The sequence below is a fragment of the Sciurus vulgaris genome (genome assembly GCF_902686455.1).
Source record: "Sciurus vulgaris genome assembly, chromosome: 1".
Classification (NCBI taxonomy): Eukaryota; Metazoa; Chordata; class Mammalia; order Rodentia; family Sciuridae; genus Sciurus; species Sciurus vulgaris.
In genome coordinates this window covers 138,059,691-138,085,826 of record NC_136461.1, presented here as the reverse complement: position 1 = coordinate 138,085,826, position 26,136 = coordinate 138,059,691, and the positions used below count along the sequence as shown (strand labels likewise).

Here is a 26,136-nt window from a genome sequence, read left to right as displayed (position 1 = left end):
TACTTTACCAGAGTACACAACATTTCCAGCTCTAATTCAATAGGCTTCTTCCTAATTCCCTACCTTAAATTTAACATCCGTTATTCAAGGATGTAGGGGGAGTGGGAAATGTGAAAAATATAGGAACACTTCACATCACCATTAGAGAATGATTTTCTTTCAAGACCTAAGAGCGCAGTGCTTTAGGAGGTCATGTGTAGGCTCTGAAGTCAAGACTGCCTGGTTTACACCCTGCTCCTGCACTTGCACGCTGGCCAGTTGGCTGCACTCCCCATGCCTCACTGAGCTTCCTCAAGGAAGAACAGCACTTCCCTCAGAGATGGCCAGGCAGCAATGCCTGGGACAGCTCTCAGCACCTGGCTGCTTCACTCACACTAAGTGTACATTTGACACTGATTACTATCAGACTGATTTGAAAATAATTCTTGGATTTAAAAATCTAGTTACCAAAGAATTCCACTGGAATGGAAAAATGCACTTCCTGATGTGCCAATCTGAATCTTTAAACTCACATCAACAGGCGAATCACAGTGTGGGGTTTTGACTTAGCAAATCAGGGTTCCTACTGACTGCACGCAATGGATACCTTCCTTTGAGGTTCATCATTGCTCTTAACATTTGATGCTACAGGATCAGAGTTGTGTTGAATTCTCTATGGAAGCTCACAGAAAAATTCCCAATACATAAAGAATCTTAGGAAAAGACCCTTTTATAATGCATTTTATTAAACAAATTCTCCCTACTAAAGTCTTTCAGTTATTTAAATACTTAAATTCCCCATACTTGGTGCAGATCTAGTCTAACTTTCCATGTCCAGCGATTTTCAGTTCAGAAGTTATGCTAAGGCACTTCCTTCCAATGCACACTGCCCGTTAAAGTACAAGAGATAATAGTACTGATGATTACATGCAAATGAACTGAATGCCATCATCTAACAGGAATTTACACAACCCGTCTGGTCACATGTTGGGTGGGGGTGGCCTGTGTGTACACCAGGGGAGGCGGTGGAGGAAGGGGAGGGGGGAACGAGAACAAACTGACTTTACCTACATCTCTTCTTTTGGGCTGGATGGAAGTATTGCTTTGTTTGCTCACGTGACATAAAGATGATAATGGTAAATCTCGATTTATATTTTACTTCAATATCAAAGGTCATAGAAGAGTCTGTAAACCAAGGGCCCTTTAGACTGTGTGCATGCACACGTGAGTCTGTTTTAATGCCACATGGGTTTTTCCACACACTGGTTTCTGGCATCAAGCTCTGGTCTGCAGGACACCAGAGCGCCTTTGTGTCCCTTGCTGACACTATGGCATTGTGTTTTTCTACCCATTATCCAAGGATAAATGACCCAGATATTGTGCCTATTAAAGCCTCCTTTTTCCTTAGGCTTTTTGTTCTTCGGTGTACCACATTATCACACGCTGCACACATTTTTAAGTATTCTCAGTCTCGGATGCACTTTGGGGGAGAGGAGGAGGAGGATTTTGTGTGCTTTTCTGTTGAGATATCCAGCATGGAACTGTGTAAAGGTAATTCGAGGTTTTCCATCCCGTCTAGTCTCAAACACAATGTTTAGTGTATTACTAATAGCTAATCTGGTGTAAGAGGATATATCAAGAAACTGTACAAAAGCCAGAATGCTGTATTTGCATCTATTGCGAATACAAAAAATAGAGTGAACACCAGTTTCCCTACATACTACATTCTATAATTACATCTCTGCATATCATGAGTCACTTTTATTAAAAGCATCATTACTACAGTTGGCAGCAATTTACATTTTATCTTACATGATAGCAGTTTTCAAAGGAAAAATAAAAGGACATCACAACAAAGAAAAACAATACATTTACAAAGTCATGTCTGTAAACTTCAAGGCTAGTTTAGAGCTGAGGTAATGCTGTTTTAGCTTTGTGGCTAAAGTAACAAAGTCCTTTAATTTAAAAAAGGTACCTGATTCTCACTTCTCTCACTCTTTATTTATTCTTCTATTTATTTTGTTTATACCAGTGCATTACAAGACCACGAGACAATGGAACTGTAGTTCTGTCTGGCAAGAACCCTCCCAGTAGGTTAAATTTCCAAAGGGACCCTTCACATTCAACAGCTGCCTTATTATTGCTGCACCTCGGGACAGAGGCGTTCACACTAGCGTGGAGATTGTCAGAGTGTGTGGATGTGTGTGTATGCGCAAGTGTGGGAACCCCCATATAGTCAAAAAGGGAAACGAATGAGCAAGTATGATATGTATGGTAAATTTCATCTTGACCTTCACAGCAAAAAAATTAAAAGTTAAAATTAAAAAATTAAATATATAACTTCATACTTCCTTTGAGCAGCACTTCCTTCCATTAGTGCCACTCAGTTACAAATTGCTCTTTATTATAATACCAATGGTACCAAAAGAAAAAAAAGCAGAGCATTATGTAAGTTTCCTTAAAAAGACATGATCACCTCTCAAATTTCATCTCTCCTAGGGATAATAAATAATGCACTGCACAATACTTAATGACCAAGATACCTTTTGACACACCTGTATAACATGACTTGGACTTTTTTTTTCTTTTTTTCTTTTGCTACACTATGTTACAGAACAGCTTATAAAACTAGGTATGAACATTAACTGTGAGTGTAAACAGTAGGACTACCACTTGTCAAAAGTTTTAAACACTTTAACTGGAACTGGTACTGGTTATTCGTCATTTTCATTGTTTTCTATTTCATCCCCCCCATCAAGTGAGTCTAGCTCTTCACCCTGTGCTATCTCATCTTCTAAGACGGAGGACTCCGCAGTCTTGTCCAGGCTCTCCTCCGCATCACTGCCCTCGAGGTTCTCTGCGTCCTTAAAGGGGCCTCCTTCGGCCTTGTCAGCAGCCTTTTCTTCACTGGAACCCACGGCGTTCTGTAGTCCTGCCAATGCTGGGAACCCAGGCAGCGTCAATCCCCCCAGTCCTGGAGGTAGAAACATGGATGGGTAGAAGAGGCCTGGGGCCATGGTGGACAGGAGGAAAGGGTTGAAGGCTAGCGGGTTGGAGGGCAATCCAGCCGGGGCAGTAGCAGCACCAACAGATCCATTCGCAGAGTCAGTAGCTGAAACAGCATCTGTGCTTTTCTCAGAGTCTTTGTTCTCGTCTTCGTTCTCCTTTCCTTTCTCTTCTACTTTTGAAGTGCCATCGTCCGGTTCTCCTTGACTAGAAGCAGTAGTGGTGTTTCCAGTAGCAGCTGAGAGAGGGCTGTTCAGCAGCCCGCCCAGTCCGAACACGTTGGGCAGGCCTGCCATTCCTGGCAGCATCAGGGGCAGCACGGCAGCAGGGTTCTTAGAGTCGCCTCCGGCGGTGGCAGCTGTTGCCAGTCCTGGAGGGAAGCCCATGAGACCCGCCAGCTGGAGAGATTGGAGATTCTGGAGGTTCTGCAGGCTCGTCAGGTCCATCCCAGCAAACAGGCTGTTCACCAACAGAGGGTTGATCCCTGATGTGGATGCGACAGCAGCAGCGGCTGCTGCTGCTCGGGCGATTTCGCTCTTGGGCCTTCTTCCTCTTCTGCTTGCTCCTTCTCCCCTCACCACAGGTCCAGTGAGAAGACGGTCAAACATGGACTCGGGAACAAAACCCTAAAGGAAAGGCAGAGGCAAACAATGGCTACAGAGGTTGTGGAAGAAAACTTAATTTCACTGTGGGTGCTTGTGATGAACTGGAAGTCGACGTTCTAAATGGAAATACGTAAGTGACCACTCCCATTCTGAAAGCTCAATGGTAAAACTTAGGAAAGGGAAAATTTTGTTATCATTATGCCAACTTGGAGAAAAATTGTCCAAGGCTACTCTATCGCCAAGGTAAATGTCATGTCAGCTGCATCCATTGTGCAAGAACTAAGACATCAAAAAGCAGCTGATGACTGGTGATCAGTGTGTGACGTATACACACAGCATGCCACCACAATGTATCCCCCCCTTCAACATGGATAATTTTCATGCAAATTAGTTTTCAATTAAAAAATGACTGTATGGGAGAAGAATTATCAAATAATGGAAGTTATATACATTATAGGATTTTTATATACACTATAATGCTTTCTTTTGGATATTTCAAAAGCTAAGTAATAGGAAAAAAATAATGGAAAAATTAACTAAAATTACATTTTAGTTTCCAACCTAGAGAAATGAAAAGTCATGTTTACAACAAAACCTGTATACAAATGTTTATAGCAGTTCCATTCTTAATTTCAAAAATCTGAAGACCACTCAGAGGTCCTTCTGTGGGTGATGGGCTAACATGTGACAGTATATCCAAGCAATATACAATTCAACAATGAAACAGAGCCAACTTTAAGACACACAACTCCCTTGGATGAACAAAATGATGAGCAGAAGTAGTCATCTCAGAAGGTGGCAGACTTATATATTTGACCTTCTCAAAAAGACAGAACTCTAGGGTATGGAGACAGGTCAATAGTAGTCAGGAGCTGGGGTCAGGGGAGAGGACAGCACAAGGAGACTGGTGGGAAGGACTCTATCCTGATCATGGTGGCAGTTCACAGGACTGCCACGCCTCTCATAACTGATGGAACTACATACCAACAGGAAATAGTCAATTATATTATATAACTTAAACAAATATAAAACAATCAGCACATCATTAACCAGTTAATTTTAAATTGTAAATCACAACCAGCACAAACTCCTCTATATAGAGGAGCTGTTCAACAGGCTTACCTGGAGTGAGTCCACCTCCAAGACTGTGAATGTGTTTCTACACAATCCTTTTAAACCAGAGCTGACAAATTAATTCACTTCAGATTAATGATGTATTGATGTAAGAAATGATATTGTATTAATGATGTATGAAAATCATGTATTATGTCAATTCTTTTAAGCTAAGAATAAGTTACAGCTAAATAATTAATGGCCAACAGAAAATAAAGGAAAACAGTCTTGTATGGAAACCATTCTTGAAAGCAATGTAGAGTTTGTACTTACAGACTGTTTAACTATATCAGTCCAGTCTGGAGCAACTGCAAATTCAGGATTTTCTTCCAGCCACCTGGGAAGATCCTTCATTGGAGGTGCCATAGCTCCACCCATCTGGGAGAGACAGTTTAGGAATGATTAAATACCCCAAAGTCTTCCCTCCTGACTCCCCTCATTTCTTCTTCCTCCCTCACCTATATACACATACATACACATATTCTAGGAGAAATGGAATTCTTCCTCATTACAAACAATGGCAGAAAAAGACACTTCTGAGATTTAAAAAAAAAAAAAAAATCATAGAGATCAAGTCCCTTTTCCAAAATTTACCTTCTTCCCATTTCGTTTATTGACAACAGGCACCCTTTCTTCTCCTGTCAAAGTGTTTATATCCAATTTATTAGGATTTCGACATCGATGTCGTTTCTGTTTCGGTTTCTGAAACGAGGAAAACAGCACATCTGCATTCTTCTGCAAAAGAAAAAATGCATTCAGTAAAACTGTTTTTAGCACTGACTCTTTCCTATATAAATGCCAAAGAGAACAGTCAAGTCACTTTCAACTATTATGGAGGTTTCCAGAGCCATTTTCACTCAGGAACCCTGGGCCTTGGACTATCAAGGAACTAAAAAACAAACACATAAGCTAAGAATTTGCTCAATCAATAACTCATTTAAAGGTTTTGTTCAAAAGTCAAACTAAGTCATGGTATTTAAAAGAAAAAAAAAACTTTCTATAGTCCCTTTATTAATTTCTAGCCAGCAACTTGAATGCACAGATGATAACCCTGTCTGATGACATGGGATTTTTGTCCCTGAATCTTGTGTGTGTGTATTGGTGAGTTGGTGGGGGTGAGCAGTGGGGAGGTCCTTAACAGCAAGTGTTGAGCTAGCCTAAACTAACATCAACAATAACACAAAACAAAACAAAAACAAACTACCATTACCACCATCAACAAAACCCTGAAAACTTGATATTTTCAAAAACACCAGTCATATAAGTATAGGAAATAAAAGATTTATGTAAACAGCTAGCAAATGGTTTGTGATCAGTCATCTGGACATATTAACCACCTATTGCTTAATATCAGTCAATAAAAACTTGGGCCAGCTGGTGGTGCATATCTATAATCCTAGCAACTTGGGAGACAGAAGCAGAAGGATCACATGTTCAAGCCCAGCCTCAGCAACTTAATGAGGTCCTCAGCAATTTAGTGAGAACTGGTCTTGAAACAAAAAACAAAGATTTAGAGAAGTAGCTCAGTAGTAAAGTGTTCTGGGTACCAAAAAAAGGAAAATCTTGGGCCAAATTAACAGGTCAAATGTCTGAGAGTAATGACCTTATAGCTCTCTGGGCTGGTAGGACCTTGTCTGAAGCCCCCAAAAAGTGCATTCAAGACTGTTACCCCAATACTGAGACCACCTTGAAACTGTGCCATGAGAAGAACAACATAAGAAATCATGTCTGTTAGATGGGAGAGTAAGTATAAAAATGAATAATGAACATCTACAAGGAACTGTTAAGCTTGTCCTTCAGGAAAGGTTCAAGACCAGGAGATGTTTAAGCAAAAGGCAGAGGGCCCTGCCCTTAGGGATCTGTACATTGGATGAGAATGAGGAGGCCCGGCCCAACAAGGTTCCTGCCAACTCTAAACTCCATAATACTTACTGGTACGTAACTTGGCATATCAACAGTGTAAGTAGGGTGCAGCTTTAGCCATTCAACTAAATCCTTATTTTTAGGAGCATCTTCCCCCACCAGCCTTGTCCCGTCTTCCAGATTGATAACAGGGATCCGTGTGTCTGGGTCCAGCTGTCCGGGAGAAGGAATGTTTCTTATTGGTGGAGTCTCTATATCTTCTTCAAAAGCTTTGGTCACCTCAGCATCCTCCTGCAGAAAGTTGACAATGGTCTAAATTCTCAGATGAAGACAGAGATCCTGACAATGTCCTATCCCAAGAAAATACTCTTAGCCTAATGGATCTTTCAAAGAGGGGAAAAAAGTTCCTTGAAACAATGCCAGTCACGCAATGACTATTAAATTAGAACACGATGTTTTATATCATTCTTCATAATGTAGAATTAGTAATTAGGTAGAAAATTCCAAGTCCATCATGGCTCCATGCTTTGAAATGCTGAGCAAACCACTAAAACACAACGTGGGCAAAGTGGTCTGAGCTCAACAGGCACAAAAGTTGGGCTGAGAGACATCTGTGCAAGGTACAATTTTGTTGATGGAGTGACATTTTGTGGTAGGTATATGGCAGCATTGAAAAGAACAACCCTAACATCCAGATACTAGTCCTTAACTCTTTCAACCTCCAGATGCCCATTTCTCCACTCCCAAAGCTTCATTTTTTCCTACCAAGATCTTGCAACTTTTCTAAATGGTCTCCCTGATTCGAATCCCAGCCCTCTTTAATCCAATCTCCCCACTTGTGCACTGGAATGAGTTCCCCCAAATACCACTTTGCCCAGTTGAAGAAAGTATAATATACTGCTCCCTTACTTAAGCCACCGTAATAACTGGATCCCTTGCTTTCAGGGTAGTCCAAGTTTTCCTCAGGATGGCAACACAGGCCATCAACAATCTTCACCTGCCTTATCTCCAAATCTCCAAGCTTTTCTTCACTGAAGACTGCCTCCTCACCAAGTTTCCCAACCAGTAACTTCCAGTTCACCAGATACTGAGGCTCTCTCTTGCTCTATATCTCTGCTCCTCTGTTGATCTTTAAAACTTAATAAATGTATGACCATCCCTAGAGAAATTTCCTCCTGGGCTCCCCTGACCCCATATCCTCCTTCCTCCACTTTCAGTCTTCCTTTGAACTCAAATGTACCTGAGGAACGCCTTGGTCATGACACACATACACAACTATGATATATCATTACAAACTGAATCTCTCTTGTCTGAATGCTTAGAACTAGAAAGTGTTTCAAATTTGGGATATTTTTAGATTTTTGGAATATTTGCTAATAACTAATGAGATATATCGGGGATTGCAGCCGAGTTGAAACAAGCAATTAATTTATATTTTATATAACCTTTCTACACAGAGCCGAAAGGTAGTTTTGTGCAATATTCTCAGGGGATCTACATTTTGATCATGACCTTTCATGTCAGGTCAGATGTGGAATTTTTTTACCTGTAGTGTCATGTTGGTTAAAAGTTTCAGAATTTTGAGCATTCTGGATTAGTGAATTAGGGATGTTCCACCTGTACTTATCTATCATCCTAATCCAAATTCTGAGTTCTCAGTGCCTGTCCCAGAAAACAAGGCCTGCTTCCACAATGTTGCTGGAGGGACCCTGACTTTTCAAGGCAGCAGGAAACAGTCTCCAGGTTAGAGTGTTGACATACATAAGATGTTTAGGGTTCATTCTGTCTGCTGCTTCACACCTGTTCACAATCATTGTTTATAGATCAATCAGCATTTTTCTTGTATTTTATTTACGTTCATGTCAACCCCTACAACAACAAATGGGGAACTCCCAATTCCAAAATTTGACAGTTTAAAAAAATTTTAAAAATACACTCCCTTAAAATCTATTAGGAGTTTTCTCAGGTTTGAGTCAGGTTGTTAGATGTGACTTCAGAAAAAGAAAAATATCAACAAAATCTTGGAGATGGCCTAAGTGAATAATCAGCCTCAAGTTTATCTTCAGGTATGTCTTCACAATAGGAAAATAGCACCTGCACTGCCTATTAATTCCTAACACCTGGTTCCCTGATAAGCACGCCTCATGGTGTAAATACTAAACACAAGAGGAAATGAAAAGAGGTGTTCAGCTGGAGGAACTCCCCAAAGTGCTGATGTGTATGGAGAAGAGAGTTTTTTTCATCAATCAAGTAGCAAAGTGCTAGACAGCCTCACGCAGGAAAGGCTGAACACCAGTGACACAACTCCGCCTGACTGCCACACCCTAGAAATGCATTCTAACTATGGAACACATGTTAATCACAGCTGACCCATTACAAAGTGCATTTGCACAAGATTCTAAAAGTGACCCTATAATCAACAACTATATCCATTATTACAAGCAGTAAACGATTTTGAAAGTATACCCTTAACCTCCTGTATACTTCAACGGGCAAACATTTCAGTGAATGCTATTTTGTCATTTCTCAATCAGGCTTTTTCCTGACTTTTTATTAAAAAAAAAAAAAAAAAAATTGCCAGGCACAGTGGCACACGCCTGTAATCCCAGTGACTTAGGAAGCTGAGGCAGGAGGATCACAGGTTCAATTCAGCCTCAGCAACTTAGTGAGATCTTGACTTAAAATAAAAAATAAAAAGGGCTGGGGATGTGACTCAGTGGTTAAGTACCCCCTTGGGTTCAATGCCTAGTTAAAAAAAAAAAAAAAGAAAAATAAAAAGTCATTATTATTTACCAATTTTCTTGGACTTTCTCTAGGCTCAAGAAATAGAAAATGGGCAAATAATAATAGGGATGTGAGAAGGAGAAACATGTGAAACAACTGTCTTCCTTTAATCTCTAATTTTAGTATTTCCTAAACTGTCCCACTTCCCATGGAAAGGGTCACAGTGGCCCAATTCCAGTGTTGCTTCATTGACTGGGGTTTTAATCTTTCAATCAATCAATTAAGGACATTAGTATTAACCCTTCAGGAAGAAAGCACAAGTAAAGGGGGTTCTTTGGGGGTAAAACCTTTGCATCAGTGAATCAAATGCCACTTTTTGGGTGACATGATTGAGGCAGATAATGGTAGAGAATTACTTTGATTATACTGCATTCATTTCCTGCAAATTAAAAAACAAAAGTCAAAAGTCCATCAGTCCATACATTTCATTCAAATGTAAACTAGCAAAGATTTTTAAAACACCCAGTCATAAAGGTGGGTGCATTTGCAATCACTGGCTTTATACATGAACATGAATCTTAAGCCTGAAACTAAACATTTATACTAATCTAACAGATCAGGGCCTAAACATCTATATTTTTAAAAGAAGAAGCTTTTTCCACCTTGAGAATTCAGAGATAACAATTCTGGGCTCAGAAAAACTTGTTTTTGTTCTGGGCTATTCTTCTAAGAACAATCGATGCATCAGAACCTTGGGAAGAATAAATAAATACTCAAGCTATATTTGGTTTAGGCTGAGTGATCTGTATCAATGATCTACACAATTTTCCAGCTCAGAACCATGATTCTTCATTTTAATTCTGTTTCTTTGGTAGAAGAAGCCAGCTGTACTACTATATCACTGAGAAGCACACAGCCAGCGTCGTCAGCAGGGCCCCTGGCCTTCAAGGTGGGCACACACAGTGGAAGCCAACTACCAACTTACTGCACTCAAGGACGTCCGTTTGTGGCTCATGAAAAGCAGATCAAGGCCCTCCACGTTTTTCCTCCTCCCCCGCCTCCTCTTCATGGGAGGCTCTCCATCCACTAGGGAGCCATTAAGCAGATGCCTTGTGGGTGTGCGCGAAAGGCCTGCTTGGAGCAGTTCCATTTGAGTCTTAAAGGCATCAGACACTGGTGTTGAGACATTAGGCAAGATAAACTTTGAAGTAAGAGATGAAAAATTTGAGGTAGAACTTGTTGCCTCTCTTGAGGCCTTTGATAAATCTACAACTTTCTCTTGTCCATTTTCTGAGACCACCTGAGACTCCCGCAGCTGGGCAACCATCTCCATGAGATTTCGCCTCTTGGCAGCTCTTTCAGCCTCAATTTCAATTTTTCTCCTTCTCCGTCGCCGCTGGCGAGGGACTGAGAGGTTGAGGGCATCTTCCTGTTGAAAATTTCCAAAAGGAAAGAGTTGCAATGAGCCAAACTATATAGAAACTGGCATTAGAAATAAGAAGCTTAAGAAATTAAACATTCGTAAGTAGTAACCAGAAATGAGGAAACAGCAACCACCTTATTTCCAAACTGACCCAGTCAGCTGGATGGTATGGCACACACCTGCAGACCCAGCTACTCAGGAGGCTGAGGCAAAAGGATCACTTAAGCCCAGGGGCTCCGGGCTACCCCAGGCAACATAAAGAGACCTCAACTTAAAAACAAGTAGGACCAGCAAAACACGAGCTCCCAAACCACATTAAGATTTATAGGCAAAATGGTGCACACCTATAATCCCAACAATTAGGGAAGCTGAGACAGGAGGTTTAAGGCTAGCCTGGACAGCTTAAGCGAGGCCCTGTCTCAAAATAATAAAAGAAGCCTGGGGGTGTTGCTCAGTGGTAGAACACTCCTGGTTTAATCCCCAGTACATGCATACACACACACACACACACACACAAAAAAAAAAAAAAAAAAAAAAAAAAAAGATTTAGGGAACTTTCCTTTAAACTGAAAAAAAACCACTCTAACTTACCTTTGATAACTGAGGAGAAGTGGTAATATCCTCACTCCCACTAATGCTGGCCTGCCCAACCATGGAGAGCTCAGCAAAGCTCCTCTTCTGCAAGGGACTGTCCATGGTGGTGGGTGTGTAGCCAGGGATGAGGCCCTGGAAATCAAACATCTGGCGCCTATTTACTGGCCATTTGCCTTTCAACACTGCTTCACAGATGTTGTCTAATCGGTTTATCATTACTCTATCCTGGAGGGAGAAGAAAAGTCACATGAAATTGTAACAAAGACCTGGTTAAAATTACTAGATAAATATATCCATCAAGATGTTCAAGAGCATAAAATGTTTAAAAGTCAACTGTGTGCATTTATGTAAAGGAAGAACAAAGTAAAAAAATCAAGAAAAAAAACAAGAAAGCATATAAACAGAACCACCAAAATGGCTTTGTTCTGATGAGAGGTCCTAGGTGCCTCCAATAAAGAAAATGTACTGTTTTCCAACCATGAACAATAAACTACAGAAAACATTAAATAACTGCCACCTTCAAAACAGTATAGTATTTTCACCATAACTCTCAAACTCCTCTAGACCTGCTGGTGGACGCCAGTAGATGACAATGGAACACTGCACTCAGCATCTCCATGCTCTGGCACAGCAGATCCACAGGCTGGATCTCAGTGTGTCCCAGGAAGGGGGACATCATTAGCGTCACTATTAATAAAGTTCAGCATTATGAAATGGGCACCAACCTAGGAACACCTAATGAATGTCAATTTGCATTCCCCACCTATTATCGCTTCAAATTTCATTGAAGCGTGCACATTAAAATTTTCTAATTACAGCTCTTAGCCCAAGTTTCCATAGATTAAAAGTGCCTGCTACTATAAATCTTTGACTGATCTGAGGAACTCCCTACAATACTCAATAAGGAAGATTAGCATAAGGTGGGTACTGAAAGGATACGGAGAGGGGTTAAAAAAAAAAAAATCTCTTGACAGTACTTGTCAAAAATTCACCTGTGAAGCAACACTAACACTGTGAAGACCTGCCTGGGAACAAGCTGACTGAAGCCTGATTTGGGGGTTGCTTGTTTTAAACTAGAAAGCCCTGTTATGGTGATTAGGATGATGATTTCCCCACCCTGAAAAACAGACCCAAATGACACAGGGATTTATAAAATTATGCTATTTAGCCAAAAATGTAATTTCCATTTGTGTTTGGTTATAGATAACAACATTTGGAATGATCTCATTATGTATTGGGGCAAATGGACCAAATGCCCACACTCCTCAAGAAGATAGTAGGTTTCCAAATAAACAAGGTTGTCTTCAACCTGGAAGTCTTGCTTCAGATTAAAACACTGAAAACACATTTTACTTTTCCAAAAGATGAATCCATCGAAACAAGAATCACAGATTATACTGGACAACTTGGGCAACTGAGCTAAAAAGGCCCAAGGAGCCAAAGATATGAACAGTTCTGTTTCTTATTATTTTTCTTCTGTGTCACCTTTCTTATAAAGTGTTCTATAGATATTTTTCTTTGGGCTTTTTCACATTAATCTCTAAAAACATAGGAAAAACACAGTCTTCACACACTATGTCAAAGCTCACCTTAAAATCTGAAGAAAAAAAAAAAAATCAAGCTAGAAAGACTTCCTCTACCTTGCTCTTTTTCAGTCAACAAAACAACAGAAAGAAAAACTTGCCAACCTTAGGCCAAAATGAGAAGGCAAATGTTCTTTCATGAAGGAGCTGAGCTACTGAAGGATCTCCATCCTCCATGTAGAATCCATCTCGGGTTTCATCCCTAGCAGTGCTCATAGAAGCATTGCTTTCTTCATCAAAATTCTTCCCTCTGGAGACAGCTCCTGCTGAGAAATGAGTTCATGTGCATTACTCACAACTAGAATATCACTGAAACTGAAGTTTAGAAATGACACAATTAAAAATGGGAATACCACTCAGGTCCATTTTATTGAGTAGTTACTATACATCTAGAATGGTCCTAGGCCTTACATAACTGTTGTCTAAAATTTTTAATGACTTTTTTTTTTTTCTTTCTCCTCTTTTTTTTTTTTTTTTTTTTTTTTTTTGTGGTGCTGGGGATCGAACCCAGGGCCTTAAGCTTGCAAGCACTGGGCACTCTACCAACTGAGCTATCTTCCCAGCCCTGAAATGACCTTTTGAAGTTGAGGGTGCTCTTTCCATCTCATAGGTGAGGAAGCAGAGGCTTACAGAGGTTCCATCACTAGCGGTCTGTCATTGTGCAAGTAAATCTTAGAGGAGTCTGGGAGCTAACCCTGTCTCTGACCCAAGAGCCTCTGTTCTTCTGCACAGGAACAAGGTCAAGCTTTCAGCTGATGCTGAAGGTTCCAGCTATGGCCCAATGTGGTGCCTGATTTCTACTTTCTGCCAGTCACAGCTAACTGCAACTTAGAAAGAAAATGGGTTATTTTCAGATTCTACTCCTTTTAATTATGAAGTAAAACAAAATAAGCATCATTTGTTTTAAAATAATGAACAATATTAGCCAGGTGTAATGATGCATGCCTGTAATCCCAGTGGCTCAGAAGGCTGAGGCAGGAGGATCCCAAGTTCAAAGCCAGACTTAGCAACTTAACTTGGTGAGGTCCTAAGCAACATAGCAAGACCCTGTCTCAAAATAAAAAAACTTTACAAAAGGGGGCTGGGGATGTGGTTCAGTGGTTGAGCACTCCTGAGTCCAATCTCTGGTACCAAATAAATAAATAAAATAGAATAATGAACAATATTTATTGTGAAAAACTCTCTTCCCTGACATTTGTCCAAATTAATATCACATGGGATCCTTTATACACTCGACCGTGAGGTCTTCCTGCATCCTTCAAGCAACAGTTAGTAAAATGCACACAACTCTTCTAATGTTTGTGTGCTGTAAAGCAGCAGGGCAAAAGACATCTAATCATAGCTTAAATTACCTCTTTACAGAAGAAAATAGACACTAATTACTCTTAATTTAAAAAAACAAAACCAAACCAAACAGCCCAGTGCTAGTGGTGTGGCAGGACGAGACCCACGGTAAGCTGGGGAGTCAACACAGAGCTCAACTGTAAGGTGTTACCTTCAGGCTGGGAAGACTCCTCTGACTTATCGTCGTCCTCCAGCTTTTCTTCTTCATCTTCTTCGGAACCTTTCTCCGAGACAGACTTGGACCCAGGGTCTGCGCTGCCCTCTGCCCCTTTCAGCTCACTCTTGATGGAGCTGGCCTCGGCCTCACAGCCCTGTGCACCGTCCTTGCCCCCACCCTCGGCTTCTTCTTCCTCTTCTTTTCCCTCTGACTTCTCTTTGGCTGCCAGGTTTTCAGACTCCTCCACTTTGCTTTCAGCCTGCTCTGCTGCCTTTTCTTCGTGACCATGAGCTGATGGGATGACTGGAGGAGTCTGGCCAAAGCCCACTGCCAGTGCGTTCAAGGAAGAGACATTACCTGCACCTCGGTTTTGAGCAAAGTTTTTATGTGCATCCAAGAAGGACAGCTCAGGGTCGTTGAGGATGTGGTAGTCTGTGCGACTGACCCCATGCTTAGCAGCACCCACCAGCAGGTCCCGGTCATGCTTTCCGCACTCCCACCACTCGGGCAAATCCAGGCTGGGCTGGCAGAGCTTCAGCCTCTCCCCTAGTTGTGGGTGATGGAGGACCTGCTCACGGATCTTCCGCAGCAGCTCAATGCGGTACAGAGTTCTAGAGGCTCGCTCCTCCGTGATGGGCTCAATCAGGGAGGCGAGGTCAGGTGGCTCTGCAACACGGAAGTACACATGTGTTTATTTGGAAAGTCCTGAGTACACCATAAACCATATACTCCCTTATTTCTCACTGCACTGGTAATCTAGTACCGAAGGTGCTGCTAAGTGTACCTACCATCGTCTGGCTTGGCGGGCATTCGACACACCCGCCTACACATGGCCACAAAGCAGCTGAAGTATTTCTCCAAACTCTCATCAGATTTTTTGTCAAGCCTGGCAAAGGCTCGGAACTGGTTCCAGTCAAACTGCTGTTTCACAGGGTCAAAAATAACCCCAAAGGTGGATACCACTCGGTAAAAATCAGCCTCTTCTCTCCTCGTCCACCTAACGGGAAGAAGACACCAACATGCATCACACTGGAGGAAAAAGGCACCAATTGTTTCTTCTCTTCCCCCAGACACTATGTGGTGGCACTTATTTGGGGTTGGAGATCCTTTCATTGCTGGGCACATCTCTGATGTGCCTGCTGTCTCTGGTGGGCCTGAAAGAGCAGGAGGGTAGGGAATACACAGGGACTTGAGTGAAACCTTAAAGAAACTCACTTTTGCCGTTTCTCAGATATAATAGCTTCCCTTTCCGCCTCTAGCGCTCTCACTTCCTCCCGAGGCCGCCGTCTGCGCCGGTCAGTCTTCATTAGGGCCTCTTGCCTCATTTGTTGCCGTTTATAGCTGCGCTGATAGGCAGTAATGAGCCGGCGCAGACGCGTAGTCAGGGTTGAAGTGTTAGGCCAGTAAAGTTGGCCTAACTCGGCACTGCTCTCACTGTGCTTGCCTGGGGAAGTGGGAAAAATGTTTTTTGAGATGTGTTGCTGCAATCTTGCACTACACAGGATTTTCCAATAAACAAGATGACTCATTAGCATTCAAATGACAGTGTGGGAGAGGGCATCTCAGTGCCCTCATTCGAAAAATATTAATAAATAATAATACAAGTAGAGAACTTACAAACTACTTCTTTGGGAATGAAAAAACAAGCTTGTTTATCAATCTTACACAAAAAAACATACTTTACATTATGAACTATATAAGGGTCCCTCCTGTAAGGTACTTACTTGTAACAACCTTGAACATACACAAATAATTGCATAATTGTTGCCTAATGATTTTACATTAAGTACAAAGTCAATATTCTACACAAACTGGCAATATTTCAGATAAAGACTTATCCAATGCCCTACTCCCAAGAGACATATTTTAAAGATGCTTAAAATTTTTCACTAATCAGTGTGAATATAAATCGATCAATTATCTCAATTGAAAAAAACTATCAAAGAAAGTCAATGCGAGGAAAACTCAACCATAAATAAAAACTAAAAAATATTCAAAAAGAGATGGGTCAGCTTGGAAGAAATGACATTTTAAGACACCACCATTATACTGTGGCTCATGGCCCTGCAACATGAATAATGGCTATGAGAGTTTTTCCGTGGCCTTACCTGTGGTGTGCATTTCCAAGGATTCTTCCTTATCCTCTGGAGAATTTGCAAATTCCTTGAAAGCAAAGTAAGAAACAGTTACTTTAATTTGGGATTTCATTTTGCTTTGTCTTTTTAAAAAAAAAAAAGGTCATTATCTATAAAGTTTAACAAGTCTTATATGGGCATATAATATTTTAATGACACTGTAAAAGCCAATATACTCAAGTTCTTACATCTATTTCATCTTTGAATGGTGTTCTGGTTGGTTTATATTCTGGGTCTTCATCTTCTCTATCAAATTCTCCACTGTGTAAAAAAAAAAATTGTTTAAATCACACTGATAAGTAGGGGCTGGGGAAGAGTAACAATCTAGCTAATATTACATTTAATTCTGGGTTTGACAACAGAAACAAATCTATCAGTATTTAAAATGTGCAGCCATGACGGGGTTGGGGTGGGGATACCACTTGGAAAAGATAAACAAGTTTCAGATTATCAAGAAAATGTATTTTGTTTAAACAGTCATTATGATATACAAATAGAATACACTGGTAAACATTGCTTAAGTTCAAATCAGATACAATATAATGTGTAGCTTAATAGTAAGAACCGAACCCTGCCGATAGATAAGACACTGATATAAAGTTTATTAAAATTTTAAAATGTCCTTCTTACCCATCACCACCATCTGCTAGCATGTCTGTTCCTCTTTGCTCGGCAGCGATGGCCTTGGCATCGGGCATACCAACTCGTTCCAGAAAGCACAGTGCGGGGTCAGCTCGCATAGAATTGTATTTCTCATAGCCTGTGCCATGCCCACCAGCCCACAGAGGACACACAGAGAAACAAAGAAAGGCCCCGTCACTGTCAAAATCACAGCACCACCACAACACTCAAGTTCGCTTCTCAGTGAAGATGATCATCTTTCTTTGGCTGAACAGACCTTGTTTTAGGAAAGCATTCTATAGACTGCTCGTTCTAGGGAAGCTTTGGGGGGCCAAGTTACACTTCGGGGATGCTATCAGAATCACCACAAATACAAATAGAAAAACAGGTTCAGAATAACTGCAGGATGCCTGGGAGGATTTCTGGCCCTATTTTTCCCAAGATCTAATTTTGCTTGACATTTAAAAGGCTTCGTAATGTTCCTTCATGACCTCTGCAGGGGTACTCCAAGTCTACCCCCAACCTCCTTGTGAATAGATTCACTCCTGCAGGAACTTGCACGGCTGGCTGAAAAATCCCCATATACGTAAGGCCAGCGAACCTGTCTTATTAGGTTTAGGATGATGCATGTCAGTAAGATGACACTGTTCCCTCTATGGTTTTCAAACTGCAATTTGCTTTTTGACTGCCCAAGTTGACTAGATGGAAAATGGCAGATCCCAACAGTGCACTGCGGGAAAATGATTTTGAGGCTGAGCTCACAAAACGCGGCTGCAGTACATAGGCAGAACAGCACAATTCAATTAGGATGTGTACTACAACACACCGCTCCTAACTGCTGTAGAGCCGCAAGCCAAACTGTAATCATGAAAGGTTTTATAAGCCATCATTCTCCCCTTTAGTCAGGCTGGGCTGCTGAGAATACCTCTGCGACCTCCAGAGAATTGGGATTATAATCAGGAATCGCTCACTGTATATATCATGCCAGTTCTGCATCCCCAGCCTTTCAAAGTTAACAAGGCTGCATCCCACTCAGGGGAGCAGCGAGTTCTCAGCACTGACATTTGTGAAATATTGCTTGGAACAAAGCCCAGGAGGCACTTGTACAGATTAATAGCAGAGGTTAAGCCCACCGTCCACTTTGACACTGGTTGGCAGAGTTAGCAAGGGAAGCCGTGCTGGAAGCAAAGTTTAGGGAGAGCTATAGTACAACTTGGCTATTATTAAAACAAATATGGTTTGGGTTTTATTTACAGCCAAGAAAGAAATGTTTTCTTCTCAAATACTCAACAAACATTCAAAAACAGCATCTGATATTTACAGTTCATATTAGATTTTTAGTACAGAAAAACGGTAGACGTCAAGAGTCCTTTGGAACTATCCTCATTAATATTATGACTTTGGAAGAGAGTATGCAGAGTTCCAAATAAAGACAAAGTCATCCTGTGGAGATGTATCAAACAGAAACGTCACTTACCATGTTTGAACACTCCAATTAAGAGGGATTTATCTGCTTCCTTATCCCACCAATCTGTAGGAACTTCTGCATGGAAAGGTTCAGGGATCCACACATCTGCTTCACTAGAAAGAGAGACATTTAAAAGGTATTTAAAAGAAACACTAGTATTAAAAAAGAATTCTAATTCCAAGTAGTAACTACAAAACACACACTCATAAGCCCTCTCTCCCACAAGAAACATCTCACTGTGGTGAGGAGCATCCACCAAAGGTGAAGGAAAGGGTATAGGTGGGTCACCCTCCACCATAACCAGAAAGGAGCTCTAACACTTGGTACCCCAATTTAAGGTCATCTCAGAACACCAGTAATTTAGTTCATACCTTTTTTTTTTTTTTTTTAATACACACACACACACACACACACACTGAGCCATTTCCTCATTCTCATCACCTCTTCAAGCTCAGAGGACAAACACTGCCTTCAAGATGCGAAAAAGGAGGTTGAGCTACTGATGGTTTGTGAAGGTTCTAAGACACAACTCGTGATGTTTTCTGACTACCTGGATTACCTCACAGAGGTGCAGAACAAATGTGCGCTTGCACCAACCTTGAGTCGGCACCCTCTAGGATCTTATCTGCCTGGTCTCCTATAACTTCTTGTCTTAGGTAGTACAGCATGCGGACACGCAGCAGGACCCTGGAGAGGAAGACAGAGGGGGAAAAAGTTCTTAACTTCAGGACTGTTTGCCAACAGTGGCTTTTGGCAGCTGCTGCTGTTCATCCATCATCCTGCCAAGGCTGATTAGCCATGCTGTATGGTAGGCTTGAAGCGTGACAGATGGTGGCACATAATCACCTCTGTGTGGTGCTTTCTGCTGGCTTCCAACAGGCCTGCCTGGCAACCGCTCACACTGCACAGAGAGGGACTGAGCTCAGCCCAGCCCAGGCGCACTTCATTTAGTTCTACCTAGTGCAGCTTGTGAAGTTTAGACACGTACCCTACCATTGCCTCTGAAGTATTGAAGCAAGTTTGTAAACAACTGAGCAGATGGCTTTCAGTAACTGTTCTGCTTCATTATCTCATAAAATTTCCTCAGCTGCTGCCTTAATACCATTTTTGGAAGCACATCAGAAGTTGTAGGAATAAACGAGATATAAAATCTGGTTTTACTACCTTACAATAAACCCTCAATATGGAATGTCAGGTTTTTCAGATTATACAACTTTGCTTCCGAGAAAGGAAGATGGTGATGGGGGTGGAGTAGGAGGTGGGTCCTTGTTCTTCTCAAGGAACACTAAACCTTTTTTTACTACTTCTTGTTTATATTACCTGGGAACCTATGTTGTAGCTTAGGGGAAAAAAATTACAAGGTAAAATACATCCAGTTAATTGTCATTTTTAGTCATTTTCAAGGAAACATTGTTTTAAAATCCCTGCAATTATCAAGGAACCAGATTGTCAACCCTCCTTGGATTTCCTCAATTGCTAAAATATAATTCTTTCAATTAAGTCCACCTGATATATCTCAAAGGCCTCTGTCTACTCTGAATGAAACATCCCATGCTGGATAACCCCTGATACACATTCAGGATTGAAACCTGAAGACCACCTTCTTGGTGGTGGGCAATTACACAGGGTGCTATTTCCCTAGCTGAATAATCCCATTACATACTTGCCTAACACTTTACAACCAATATATCACATTTACATATACTGGCTCATTTGCTCTTCACAATAACCCTATGATGAAGTGGGGCAAGTTACAATTTCCATTTTATAAATACAAAAACTGTTGGTAACAGAAGACAAGTGGTATCTCCAAGGTCACAGAGTCACCTTGAGTATGGAACACTCAGAACTAGGTCTTCTGACTCTATCATATTACATTGTCTCTTAGGACATGACAACTAGGGGCAGTATCACCAAAACAGACTATTCCTGATCAGACAAAAACAGATACTAGGAAACACACCTTCCTTCCTTCCCACCATGGTGTTACTCATGAACAACTAGGTCTGGATGGGCTAAGTTTGAGGTTGTAAAAATATGAATCTACTCCAAGACAAGTCATCATTTTGGCTAACATCTTTTTATGTTTAAAATTTTCCACGGTTGGACCTTATTTCTCATCTGGGTGGAGAAGAATTTGCAGGGCAGCTTCTGCTTATTATTCAGGATGCTCAGAAAGGGTAGTTCCAAAGGAAATACCCACCAGTTTTAGTTAGACTTTACTATTCACAGCAAAACTTGATACAGGGCAAGGAACTTAATGGTTTCTCTTCCTTCTGGTAAAAGGCAAAGATTTCCACTTTGGGAGCAGGTTTTAGTTCTGGGGAGACTTTAATGAACTAATTGTGAATGTCACCTTTTCCTTTAGAGCAGAAAGTCTGAACTGACACCACTGTGGTGAGAGCCCTGTGGAGTGCATGATGCTTGCCACTTAAGGACAGGCAAAACGACAGCCAGAACATTGCCCCTGATCTGAATAAGTGTGTGCTCTCTAAGGCAGATGCAACTGTTACTGAATCCTCAGGCCTTATGCACATTCCTTCAGCTGTCCCACTAGCGACTGTTTCTGGACCAGCCCCCAACCCAGGACAATGCACGGCACTCAACTGTTCTGCCCCCTCATTTCCTTTAATCCTGTTTCGGTCCCTCATGTCCTTGAAACCTGTGAAGTGGCCAGTTATTTTGTAAGATGTCCCTACACTGGGTCTCATTTTCCATGTTAACATCAACACTTGCTCACTTTAGATCTGATAAGATCTAATCTCAAGGCATGATCTACTAGGAAAGGGCAAGGGAACCACCCATTTCATCTCTGAGATGAGCTGGATGGCATCAACAGCCTTCTGAGACTGAATGGAAAGATATGAATAGCTCCTGCTACTTCTCATGCACTAATTAGGGAGGGTACACTATGGAAGCCTGTTATTGACAGTAAAATGGAAATTAAAAACCACCACCACCACCACCACACTGACATCCGGGAACAGGAGCCATGGTTCCCACACTAAACCACTTCATTTCCTTTGTTTGAATCCAGAACTCAAAAGGCTACTGACCGAAAGTTGATATGAACCACAAGGACATAAAAGTTTTTCTAACAGCTCTAAGTGGGGTAGGATTTTAGGAAGAACCACCACGCCACAGCAGTAGTGAGTTTCTGAGACATCAGATGGTTTGAGGTAGTGGTTTTAAAGACTCCTGGGAGCCTCACAGGAGTTCCAAACAGGATGCGGACTTCTGAGGTGAGGGGGTCAGGCGACCTTGGTGGTAAGAAGAAGGGTGCCGCCCCGCCCACATCTGCTCCACCCTTAACTGGTCAAGGGACTTCAAATGATCATTCAGCTTGAGCCTCAGTTCCCTTAGTTAAATGGGGATAAAACAGTACTATTGTCGGGTGTGGCAGACAGTGCCTGTAGTTCCACCTACGGGGAAGGCTGAGGCAGGAGAATCAATTGAGCCCAGGAGTTTGACGCCAGCATGGGCAAAATAAAAAGACCCTGTCTCAAAAAATTAAAAAAAAAAAAAAGGCACTGTTTCTACCTCAGAGAACTTAAACATATTTTATACATAAAGCACCTGCCAGCATTATGTGCTCAGACTTTGTCTCTTTAAAAGAGAAATATGTATTTATTTATATTCTGCCTCATCCAACTGAGATCTTGCTGCCAACTCCATCTGACTCGCAGGAAAGTGAGTACTGAAAATGCTGAGCAACTTGACCAAGGTCACACAAAACTGAGGATTGGTCAAGCTGTTTGTATTACTATATATTATATATATATATATAAAACTACATTACTGATGCTGAAAAATGTATACTGAGAATAAGGAAATAACATGTTAGTTTAACATGTACACTGTCATTTTAAGAAATGAAATCAATTTAGATTCAATACTCTCCAATTATCTATGAATTTCTGGAAATAAAGGTAAAGAAAGTGATTCTGAACTCGTAAGACCAGCAACTAAGATATTATTAATGCAAAAATAACAGGTAAACTTATCAGACCAACTACGGAAGCAGGGTGGGGTTGTATGAAGCTAACCATGATTCTCTACCACACTGGCTTAAAAAAAAAAAATCAGTCATGTGCAATATTCACAGAGGCACTATTCGCAACAGCTAAAGGTGGAAACAACCCAAGTATCCACAAATGGATGAATGGATCAACAAAATGTGACACACATATGATGAGGTAGTATCCAGCCATCAAAAGGAATGAAATTCTGATACATACTGCAATACGAATGGACTGTGAAAACATTATGCTAAGTGAAACAAGTCCAACACAAGACAAGTATTGTACAATTCACTTACAAGGTCCCTACAATGAACTTAAGTGAATGGTGGTTACCAAGGGCTGGTGGGAGGGCAGTCACTATTTAATGGGTAAGAGTTTCTGTTGGAGGTGATGAGAAAGTATGGGGCACAGACAGTGGGTGACAAGTACACAGCACTGTGAATAGAATTAATGCCAAGGCGTTGCTCCTGTACGAATGGTTGAAATAGTAAATGTCACATTATGTATTTTTTTTACCACATAAGAAGCATTCAATCATCTGAAGATATGCTCTTTAAGGACATGGCAGCATGTTTCAAGAAATATGGGGAGGCTGTACAAATGCAGCAACCACCAAGTTTAATGTTTTAGCACCATACATTTTTTGAAAAACAGGCAGCAGCCACGCCCTGCACCCTAAACACATACTTGTTGCAGTGGTGTTTCAGGTGCTTCTTGTAGCTGTCCTCCTGGAACAGTGTGTCTGGGTTGCAGCTGGCCAGCCAGTCGGCATCCTGCACCACTGGCTGTGTGCTCTGGGCTTTCACCTTCTTCCCCTTCCTTCCCCTCGGCACTGGGGCTGAGAGACCTGGAAGCAGAAGCAGCATCAGCATCATCAGTGAAGCCAATGACATCCAAGTTACAGTGTCAGAAGTAGATATTTTAAGATCCAAGGAAGGGAAATACAGGGTCTGTGTTGTATCTCTTTATCAGGGTGTTACACAAAGGTTTCCAGCAAATGTAACCCCATGAAGGGCATAAAGTGGACCTACCAGAATGATTGACCAAGGCTCGAGTCTGGCCATCAGCTGTGGGTGTGATCAGATCCCAGATGAAGCTTTTGATATTCTCGTCCCCTTTGTAATGGTTGAGACAGTACACCAGGATGGTTCGGCAAATGGTTTCCACATCTTGCTCAGTGAGTTGACGTTTGTAGCGTCCATGAGAAAGGATGTCTGTCCATCTGCCCCAGCTGTAAAGCAAATAGCCTGCATACAGATGGTGCCTCTGACTACAGATCTGAAGTTGTACCTTAATAGTCAGGTACCAGTGTTGGGACGTTCTGGGTCAAAACTAGTAAATTTATATTAGATGACAGGAAAGCAACCCAGGGTACAAGAGTTATGCATACCCCCAAGAGAGGGCCATGAGTTCATTGCTCATAAGTGCAGGAGTTGAACTGCTATGGAAATACCACCCCCATGACCAAAACTGGCTTTTCAAGGAGAAGCAGGCCAGTGGTAGGTATTTTCAGGACATGAACATAATCCAGGAGGCCAAGAAATTGTACGTGCTGCTTTCTTCTGCTATGGTTTATATGTTTGGATGCTGACCAACCATTGGAGATGAAAGGTAACTCAAGGTAGCTGTGACTACCCCAGAAAAGAATGTGACGCTAGGAGTATGGCTGTATCAATCCACCACAAAGGGCCACACTCCAATAACTGGTGCAGACCTTGAAAGGCTTTGCGATCCCTTTTGAATCAGGGAGTAGTGACTTCCGAGGACAAGAACATGGACAATACAGAAGATGTCAACCAACTTTCAGGTCCTCACATGGAAAGGGTGGGAGAAAGGTCTATGGGTAAAGGCAAATGCGTAATTCCTGCTGACCCTGACCACATACCAGGTCACAGCCACAGGCTGCACTGTTGCACTATTCATTTAGGGGTTGTGGGTGTGACCAGACAGCAAATAGCATGTGTACAGGAAGAGGCAGACATACCCTCCCACCCACTTCTTACCCCCTGTAACAGCAGAGGAGCTAGGGCAATGCTCATGGTGCAAACAGTCCTCTGCTGCCCTTGAAGATAAATGGCTGGTGGCTGTGGCATAGAGAGGAACTGGCCTCAGCTGCAGGGAGCAGCACATATCCCTTCTCCCATGCCCTGTCTTTCTTCCTGGCCTGGTTTCTTCTCACTCCCTAGTCCTCTATGGCTCCTAGTGGTTCTTCCAAGCACAAGGCCAGTCTCAACTCCAGACCTCTGGACATGCTGCTTTCTCTTCTCTCTACACAAACTCCAACACTTCCTCTTACACTGGCTGATTAATGATGTCCATCTGTTCACAGGCTGTACATATTGCTTTCTGTGCAATTCTTTCCTCGACTCCTACCCCAGAAGTGGGGGGATGATACCTGAGTTGTATCTTACAGGCGAGGTGCTGTGCTTCTGTGCTCCAGTAGCCAAGTGCTGCCTGGTGCATTAGCACAGGGTACTGCCACTTCTGCTCACCCACCTGCCTGCCTTGAGCTATGCCCATCTTGTTCACACTGTATCAATGAGTCTGAGAGTACCCTCGCCCAGTGCCCAGCCCACAGCAGGTGTTCGAAAAAGAGTTATGACTATGGAGAAGGGGAGGTCTTGATGGAGACAATATGCCCTGGGCATTCTTCTTAACATTAGGAGTTATTAATGTGTTCCATTCCTAGGGTTTCCAAGAATGCCCTCGACTCTGATCATTAGGTTGAAACAAGGAAGCAGGCACATGTCAAAAAGGACTTAGGTAAGAATGGGTGAGAGAGGAACTTGGGCTTATATGGATAATGAGCAGCAGTGCAAAGCTGCTGAGATATAGGACGGGCTTCTGTGAACTTCATGTGTTCCACAAACAAGCCTTCATTTAGAACTCACTATAAGTCTGCTCATATCAGACTATGCACTGAGGATACAAAGAGCAAGCCCCGGTCCTCACAGAACTGCCCATAGGTACCTAGCAGGATAGGCAGATGACTCCAATATCATAAAACAACATGAGGACTATGATGGAGAATGCAGGTCAGAGTGCAAAGGTGAAGTCTGTGGTGGCTATCATAGAAGAGCAGAGGTGAGGCACATCAAGTCTGTGTGTTGGGAGAGGTGTGTGTGTGTATATTGGGATGTTGCTCTCAGCAATGGAAAGAGCCTGTGCAGAGACAGAGAGATGAGATGAAGCACAGACAGTGAAAGAGATAAAGTGGTCTATCCAAACAGAAGCTTGGGTTGCTGGTAGGCAAGAACCAATAGGACAGACAAGGCCAGCTAGAGAGTTCTGTATTGTCATGCAAACACACATTTGTATCTATTCTGAACTAATCGTGAGCCACTGGAAGAAATCACTGCAGACAGGATCTCATCAGCTTGGCAGAAAGACTGCTTTGGTGGCAATTTTATTTTTGGTGGAGTGTGCGGATAGTCCCACAATTTCCGAGAGACCTTTTATTCACTGATTCAGGTATTTACTAGCACCCTGTCATACAAAG

The 26,136-nt window shown here is 41.9% G+C and overlaps 1 protein-coding gene across 7 annotated transcripts in view; it reads right to left on the bottom strand.

Annotated features, from left to right (window-relative positions):
• Positions 1 to 1,639: 1,639 nt before the first annotated feature.
• CHD7 (chromodomain helicase DNA binding protein 7) overlaps positions 1,640 to 26,136 on the bottom strand; it is a 182,338-nt gene continuing 157,841 nt past the window's right edge. For 5 of the 7 annotated variants that reach the window (XM_079144288.1, XM_079144293.1, XM_079144291.1 and 2 more), the window contains 17 exons: positions 23,669 to 23,868; positions 23,325 to 23,484; positions 19,213 to 19,302; positions 18,625 to 18,728; positions 17,157 to 17,286; positions 16,715 to 16,787; positions 16,500 to 16,554; positions 15,607 to 15,835; positions 15,180 to 15,388; positions 14,386 to 15,057; positions 12,996 to 13,156; positions 11,305 to 11,532; positions 10,276 to 10,719; positions 6,636 to 6,857; positions 5,298 to 5,438; positions 4,977 to 5,081; positions 1,640 to 3,611 (listed from right to left, as the gene is read on the bottom strand). In XM_079144288.1, coding sequence (XP_079000414.1) covers positions 2,694 to 3,611; positions 4,977 to 5,081; positions 5,298 to 5,438; positions 6,636 to 6,857; positions 10,276 to 10,719; positions 11,305 to 11,532; positions 12,996 to 13,156; positions 14,386 to 15,057; positions 15,180 to 15,388; positions 15,607 to 15,835; positions 16,500 to 16,554; positions 16,715 to 16,787; positions 17,157 to 17,286; positions 18,625 to 18,728; positions 19,213 to 19,302; positions 23,325 to 23,484; positions 23,669 to 23,868 — 4,141 coding nt within the window. In that variant the 3' untranslated portion in view covers positions 1,640 to 2,693. The remainder of the gene's footprint in view (positions 3,612 to 4,976; positions 5,082 to 5,297; positions 5,439 to 6,635; positions 6,858 to 10,275; positions 10,720 to 11,304; positions 11,533 to 12,995; positions 13,157 to 14,385; positions 15,058 to 15,179; positions 15,389 to 15,606; positions 15,836 to 16,499; positions 16,555 to 16,714; positions 16,788 to 17,156; positions 17,287 to 18,624; positions 18,729 to 19,212; positions 19,303 to 23,324; positions 23,485 to 23,668; positions 23,869 to 26,136) is intronic. The other 2 variants (XM_079144292.1, XM_079144290.1) reach the window with 2 other exon arrangements.